The following is an 8,636-nucleotide window of genomic DNA, read 5'->3' on the forward strand; positions in this document are numbered from 1 at the left end:
TTAAACCAAAAGATGATGTCGCTGCCCTAGCGATGTTGAATCTTAATAACGCGAAAATACACGACGATGCGCCGCGTAGTGTCTATGTCATTTGTCTGTGTTATGTTATGAAGTTGCTGCTTTCACATTTTGAAATTCGGTCAATTATTTCCCGAAAAAATGAAAAAATTTCGAATACCGGTTTCCAAAAAGATCGGTAACGAAAAATTATACATTCTATAACACTCCCCGGAAAATTCTATCCCTACTTCATATACAATACTTTCAAAACCAGTCGAATAGTTTAAGAGTGACTATTTGAGAGAGACTATTTGCGTGTTTTATTACATGTTTCCAGAAAATCGGTAACAAAAAACTATACACATTATGACACTCCCCGGGAAATTTTACTCCTGTTTCATATATATTTCTTTGAAATTCGGTCAATTATTTCCCGAAAAAATGAAAAAATTTCGAATGCCGGTTTCCAAAAAGATCGGTAACGAAAAATTATACATTCTATAACACTCCCCGGAAAATTCTACCCCTACTTCATATACAATACTTTCAAAACCAGTCGAATAGTTTAAGAGTGTATAAAGGACATACATACATACATACATTCATTTTTATATATATAAATTACTACCTACAGATAGAGAAATGTTAATGAAATTCTTTCAGTATTGTGTGTATGAGGTTTGAAATCGTCGTTGAAACACCTTTCTTACTATATTCTTCGTAACTTTATCCATAAGTACTGTCTTTCTTGAATTGTGCAATTTGTTCTGTGTCCCATATTTTGTAGATTATACTTGAACTCTTGATTCAAGCTTTGTTTTCCAGTTGAAGTAAGCAGACCAAATTATACGAAAATTTTGAATAATTCTTTTCTCTTGCTTCCGTTTCCATTTTTCTGTTAATTTTCTCCTTAATGGAAGAAACACTGATGTATAAATGATTACTTATTCGAATCACTTGATCACGCATATGCAGGTAATCGATGAAAATCAATAGCGTCGAGCCTGACTGGCCTCTGTCGAAAATTAGCCTCTTCCTCGTCGAAAACAAATTTGTTACTAACAATAAGTCATTAGCAACTAATCTTCTGTTCTATCCGGAAGTTTCTGTTTGTTTTTTTTGTGGTAAACTGTGTTTATAAACTTACGTAACTAAACAAACTTTTTCTTAAATAAACGACTTGATAATAATTAACTAGAAGGTCACATATAGGCTGCGTTCCGATATTCACTGTCAGTACTGAAAATTTATAGTTTACGTCACGTATACTAGTTTATCTCCTTTGATTTATAGTTTACGTCACGTATACTATAAAAGTTCAGTACTGACAATGAATAATGGAACGCAGCCGTAAAAATTGATCTGCCATATGATGAAATAAAGTAATTACATAGCAAAGTCATTTATTTCTCCATCTATCCTGCATACTGCATATTGCTTCCTCATAGAGGAAGCTTTGTGATGGTAAAAAAAAAATTTTTCGAGATTTTGATCGAAATAGGTTTAGAATGTTCTAAAATGTCGAAAATCGTATTAGTAAAAAATGTCCGGAAGTATGTATGTATGTGTGTGTGTGTGTGTTATGGCGTTGAGCGCATCTCTAAGATTTTTTGCATTTTGATTCAAAATCACCGCGATTAGACGGCGTGTGCGCCACTAGTGTCGTTGCGGCGATAGTTAATGCTAGATTCCGCCGTGAGGCGAAGCGGCAGCGAGAGTCAGTTGCGATCTGGCGATACCTTTGTACGGACGAACGTTAAGTAAAAATTATACAGTCCACTTTAATCCCAGGATTTATTTATTCACGACGAATACGTGCATACGCACAAGCCCCCAAGTTGGGAGCATTAACATTTTGGTCCTTCGAGCCGGATTTGGATCGAGGATTGAGAATTGTACAACGGCTTGGGCGAGAAAGGACGACTCAAGGTATTGTGTCGAGCTAATACGAGACCCGCAGAAGCATCGAGTCCTGAGTGTCATTTTTGGGCCGCTATCGGGCAAACGATAAGTAACCGCAAAGCGCAGCCAATCTCGTTCATCTGTAAAAGCCATTCTCGTTCGTCTGCAGAATTACGTGCGTAGTTAAGGCGCGTAAGATAGAGATTCGCCATTTTTTATTGTACCGGATATCACGGGCATAGAGGCAGGAAGCAATCGAGCTGCCATTACGATAGTCGATAAATCGATAAGTCGATAACTAGAAAGATCGCAACTCAGTACATAATCGCACGCGGCGATTCATAACCCTGCCTCCGAAAAATCTTAGGTCGATATGGCAGAGGCACAGGCGGATGTTGCCGCTAGCTTGAAATCGTTGATACAGAAACGCGGGCAGATAAAATCTCAATGCACAAGGTTTAGTTCGTATCTAGATGGATTAGACGTGCGAAATACATCAATTGTCGAGCTGCGTCAACGGTTGCACAAATTCAACGAGACATGGGACAACTTCGACAGAATACAAACAGAGATTGAAGAAATACAGGTTAGTCCGGACGATGCAAGAAATCATGACGAAGAAAGACGTTCTTTTGAAGAGAGATACTTCGCTATTACGTCCGAGCTTGAAACGATGATCGAAAGCAAGATGGGATCAGCGGCACATAACCTAAACCAGGTTCCACGAAACTTAAGGGAAGGAACGCCGGCTACTCAGGGAAGTATATTCACTAACGATCATTTAAAATTGCCTCGCGTCAATTTGCCCACATTTTCGGGTGCATTCGAAGAATGGATTCCATTCCGTAATATGTTCCAGAGTATGATTGACCAGAATGCCACGCTTCCCAACATACAAAAAATGCAGTATCTACTCGCAGCATTAAGTGGCGAAGCACTAGATGTAATTGGGTCTCTAGACGTAGCGGATGAGAACTACGTTGAAGCTTGGGAGATGCTGAAAGAAAGATACGACGATTCGGGCTTCATTGTCCAAAAGCACATTAAGGCGTTGTTTGAAATTCCAGCAATAGTCAAAGAGAATCATATATTGCTACGACGTCTTTTGGATAGCGTCTTGAAACACTTACGAGCATTAAAAGCATTAAGAAGGCCCACTGAACATTGGGACGACTTAATGATCTATTTGGTAACGAGTCGCTTGGATCCGAACACAAGAAAAGCGTGGGAAACTTCCATGAAAAAAGGAGAAGTGCCTACACTCAAGCAACTAACAGATTTCCTCGCGCAGCAGTGTAAGGCATTGGAGGCGTCATCGCGTACAGCACCACCGGGAGCGTCAGGCTCAGCTCAAGGAAAACACGGCCAATCAAAGAGTACATCAGCGAATATAGCCACAACCAGCAACAAATGCGCATATTGTAAGAAGGAAGATCACGCTATATACAAATGCGGTGATTATTTGCAGCTAGAAGTAGACAAGAGGATCAAAGAAGCTAGATCGCGCAAGTTATGTCTAAACTGTCTAAAGGACACATCTCATATAGCAAAACAATGCTCATTGGGACCATGTCGCAAATGCAATAAGCGGCACAACACGTTGCTTCATCTGGAGCAGTCAACAACGAAGACATCGGAGTCAACAACCGAAGATACGAGTACGGCAAACCAAGAAAAGGTGGTGGCTACAAGCGTAAACCATTCTGCTCTCAAGCCAAGCAAACAGGTGCTTCTCGCAACAGCGCTAGTCGAAATAACAGACAGCAAAGGCGATAAGGTAGTCTGTCGAGCATTATTGGACAGCGGGTCACAATCCTGTTTTATCACGAGTAGTTGTGCTAAAAGGCTATCTCTGAAACAGTTTTCCACACATTCCGGTGTGTGGATTAGGAGAAATGTCTACACAAACGAGCAAGAGAGTAAAAGTAATATTGCACTCAAGAATCAACAAATTCAGTGCTAACCTCGATTGCCTAATCATAGATCGAATTACTCAGTCCATACCCGTCAATCGTATTAACGTGAACGAATTACAGGTTCCGGAAGGCATTCTCTTAGCAGATCCAGAGTTTTACAAATCATCTAAGGTGGATTTACTCTTAGGAGCAGAAATATTCTTCGATCTTATGTGCATCGGCAAAATCAAGAATTCGAAAACGCAGCCAACATGGCAAAAGACGATTCTCGGCTGGATAGCATCGGGAAATTTGATAGTTGAAGATCAGAAACACAAGAAAACCATTTGCGGCTTGGCGGTCAACGAACAGTTAAATCTGAGTCTCACTCGTTTCTGGCAGATGGAGCACATTCAGAGACAGAACACTCGTACCCCGGAAGAGCGCATGTGTGAAGGGCATTTCGCAAGAACATACAAACGTAACAAGGAAGGGCGATTTGTCGTAAGCTTGCCGACAAAGGAAGAACAGCTTCAAAAACTCGGAGATTCGCGAGATCTGGCCATTCAGCAGCTCAAGCATTTAGAGAGAAGATTCGCAAGACAACCGCAGTTAAAAGAAGACTACGCGAAATTCATGCGTGAATACCTAAACTTGGGACATATGAGAGAAGTTCCAGAGAATAGTGCGAGGTGGAATATCCAACCACAATACTACATGCCACATCATTGCGTTATAAAGGAATCAAGCGCCACCACTAAATTAAGGGTGGTATTCAACGCGTCTAGCAAGACCACCAGCGGCATTTCGCTAAATGACGCTCTTATGGCAGGTCCAGTATTACAGCAGGATCTATTCTCCATTTTGCTGAGATTCAGAAGATTTATATTTGTAATGACAGCAGATATAGCAAAGATGTACAGACAAGTACTCGTGGAAGAAGATCAAGTGGCATTGCAGCGTATCGTCTGGAGAGAAGAAATCATTCAAGCGATTAAAACTTACGAAATGTTAACTGTGACTTATGGAACCGTGCCAGCATCATTTCTAGTCACGAAATCAATCGAAAAATTAGCCGAACTAGAAGCAAATCAATTTCCAATTGGCGCGTTAATAGCACTGAGAGATTTCTATATAGATAATCTTCTATCAGGTGCTGATTCTTTGCAAGAGGCTTTAATAATTCGTGACCAAGTAGCAGCACTTCTTCTATCAGGAGGATTTGTGCTTCGACAATGGGCTTCCAACAATGAAGACCTCCTAAAGGACATTCCAGGAAACGTAATGGACAACGCTATTCTTGAATTAGATAAGGACGGCTCTGTCAAGACATTGGGTGTCAAGTGGAATCACGCAAAAGATGCGTTTCAGTACTCCATCGAAATAGCAATTCCTGTATCATGCACAAAGAGGTCAATGTTATCGAGTATAGCACAAATATTCGACCCTCTTGGATTATTGGCTCCAGTAATACTAACGGCCAAGATATTAATACAAGAATTATGGAAGCTTCGAATAGACTGGGATGAATCGTTGCCTTCTGATATATTTACCAAGTGGTTAAGTTATGTTACAGATTTGCAGTACTTAAATGGATTCTGTATCCCCCGTCAAGTGGTTGAGAATCATCCTGATGCAGAGATCCAACTTCACGGATTTTGTGACGCCAGTGAGCGAGCCTATGGTGCTTGCGTCTATATCCGATATCTCGATCACAATAAGTCACCTCAAGTTTATTTGTTATGTGCGAAATCCAGAGTCGCGCCCCTTAAGATAATTTCGATCCCTAGATTGGAATTGTGTGGAGCTCAATTATTATCTCAATTGTTGGACAAGATTAAAGCTTCATTGTACATTAAAATAAAGAAAGTTAGTTACTGGACTGATTCGCAGATAGTGTTGTGCTGGATCAGGGCGACTAATAAAAAGATGCCAGTCTTTGTTGCCCACAGGGTAGGAGAAATCCAAGAGTTGACTTCGGTCGAAGATTGGAACCACGTAGGAACGAAGGAGAACCCGGCAGATCTAGTATCAAGAGGCACATCTCCGAATGAACTATGCAGTTCTCAGTTATGGTGGAATGGGCCTACATGGCTGAAGAATCAGAATCAAATAGACGAGCAAGTGGAACTCGAGGATATCGAAGATAGCCCTGAAGAGCATCAACACGAACAAACCATGCTAGCAATCTCTAAGCCGCCTGAGGATGATCTTTTAAGTAGATTCTCTACTTTTCGAAGACTCGTTCGGGTCACGGCTACTTGCCTGCGGTACTTGTTTGCAGATCGGTGCAAGAAAAGGAACGAAGTAAAATCGTTGCAGCCTTTAACAGTAGAAGAGTTGGAGCATGCCAGAGTATGTTTGGTCAAGAGGGAGCAGCTATCTGCGTTTGAGGCAGAAATACGTGCCTTACAAGAAAACAAAATTATACCCAGGAACAGCAGCTTAAGACATCTTACTCCTTTTTTGGATAATCTCGGCCTGTTGCGTGTGGGAGGCAGATTGAAGCATGCGGAACTACAATATGAAACTAAGCATCCGCTGTTGTTACCCCATCACTCCAGGCTCACCGAGTTAATCATTCTACATGAACATACAAGACATTGTCATGCTGGAGCAGATGCTACTCTGGCAGCTGTGCGACAAGTTTATTGGCCTATCAGGGCGCGCGGCACAGTTAAAAAATTAATTCGTAATTGTATTAAGTGTTTCAGGTTAAGACCACGTGGTTCTGAGCAAATAATGGGCGATTTGCCAATTAATAGAGTAACTCCATCAAAACCATTTAGCAATACAGGAGTTGATTTTTGCGGGCCCATATATGTACGAGAAGGCAGAAGGAGAGGGGCTAAGCGTGTCAAGGCTTACGTCACTATATTCATATGTATGGCAGTCAAGGCCGTACATTTAGAGGTGGTCTCCGACATGACCACGGATGCGTTTCTCAATGCATTTAAACGGTTTATTAGTCGCAGAGGAAGACCGGTTAACGTCTACTCGGATAACGGCACCAACTTTGTTGGGGCTAATCGAGAGTTAGAGAAATGCAAGGAGCTTTTTTCACTAGAACAACAAGGACACAATATTGTGGAATACTCAGCTTCAGAAGGAATTAAATGGCATTTTATTCCGGCTCGTGCGCCACATTTTGGAGGCTTGTGGGAATCCGCAGTAAAATCTTTAAAGAATCACTTTTATAAGACCACTGTAGAGGCAGCAATGACTTTCGAGGAAGCGTCTACGCTAGTGACGCAGATAGAGGCTATATTGAATTCTCGTCCTTTAACCGCGTTATCCACCGATCCTAATGATTTGAGTTATTTATCTCCAGGTCATTTTCTTATAGGTAGTACGGTAACATCTTATCCAGAGGCAGACATAACGGATATAAAAATCAATCGACTGTCCAGATGGCAAATGATAGAACAAATACGCCAACATTTCTGGAGAAGATGGTCGTCAGAGTACTTGCTTAATTTGCAACGGCGCAATAAATGGTTGTCGAATGTTGGACCTCCAATCAAGGTGGGTCAATTGGTCCTGTGTCGAGAAGACGGCTTACCACCTTTAAAATGGTCTCTTGGGCGAGTAATATCAGTATTGCCAGGAGCGGATAAAATCGTTAGAACGGCTGTTATAAAAACCTCCACGGGAGAATATAAACGTCCAGCTGTCAAACTTTGCGTATTACCGATAGAAGATTGCGTAAGCAATGACAAGCGTCCATAATGTTATTAGTTTTTAAGTTGCTTGCGTACATTGTAATCGAGCCGTCGTTAATTTTAAGTTGCGTGCGTAATTAGTAGATAAGTCATTGTCAATTTTAGTTTAGGTATTACTCCTTAAATGTTGATAACCACAGGTTACCAAGGCGCGCGGTATGTTATGGCGTTGAGCGCATCTCTAAGATTCTTTGTATTTTGATTCAAAATCACCGCGATTAGACGGCGTGTGCGCCACTAGTGTCGTTGCGGCGATAGTTAATGCTAGATTCCGCCGTGAGGCGAAGCGGCAGCGAGAGTCAGTTGCGATCTGGCGATACCTTTGTACGGACGAACGTTAAGTAAAAATTATACAGTCCACTTTAATCCCAGGATTTATTTATTCACGACGAATACGTGCATACGCACAAGCCCCCAAGTTGGGAGCATTAACAGTGTGTGTATGTACGGATTTTTTGTACACGCATCTACTTCTACAATTTTTTAGATACCGGGTTGAAATTTGTCACACAAATAGAGTATCATAGAAAGTATGTTCTCCTAAAATTTTATTAAAATCGGTTGACCGGTATAGATTTTATTGGAATTTTTTTTTTTTTTAGAAAAGTGTGTTTTATCCTATAGCTTTCTCAATATTTGAGACAGCGATCTATATCTAATTCTATTAAATTTTTCAGTTTTTTTTACCCCTATTTTATATATAATTAATTAAGATTTGGTTAATTAGTTCTGGAGTTACAGACGTTTGAAATTTCGGAGATTTTGATCGCGTATAAAACTAAGTCTAATCAACCGAATTTAAAAGAATTATATATGAAATAGGGGTAGAAAAGACTGAAAAATATAATAAAATTAAAAATAGATCGATATATCCAAATTTGCGGAAGTTAAAGTTTCCTCTATGAGGAAGCGAAGTGCAAATTTCTAATTTGCACAATTTTTTTCTTTGGCATACCTTTCGATTCCAATCTGGATAAATGGAGCGCTACCAAGGATACTTCAGGGATCGTTTCGATTTTCATTTATCCACTTACATTACATAGTTGAATAGCGTTGCGTACAAACAAGTTTATCGAGCAGACACGAGTTAATTTCGTTCTTTTTTTATTTTACAGAT

The 8,636-nt window shown here is 40.4% G+C and overlaps 1 protein-coding gene across 1 annotated transcript; it reads left to right on the forward strand.

The window, feature by feature from the left end:
• Positions 1-2,275: 2,275 nt before the first annotated feature.
• On the forward strand, positions 2,276-7,502 carry LOC139824611 (uncharacterized; the record flags this gene model as incomplete). Its single annotated transcript, XM_071797150.1, has 2 exons — positions 2,276-3,679; positions 3,939-7,502. Coding segments are annotated over exons 1-2 (4,968 nt in total), but the record flags the coding sequence as incomplete, so codon positions are not given.
• Between the last annotated feature and the right edge of the window lie 1,134 nt (positions 7,503-8,636).

The sequence above is a fragment of the Temnothorax longispinosus genome, unplaced genomic scaffold, assembly GCF_030848805.1.
Source record: "Temnothorax longispinosus isolate EJ_2023e unplaced genomic scaffold, Tlon_JGU_v1 HiC_scaffold_467, whole genome shotgun sequence".
Taxonomy (NCBI): domain Eukaryota; kingdom Metazoa; phylum Arthropoda; class Insecta; order Hymenoptera; family Formicidae; genus Temnothorax; species Temnothorax longispinosus.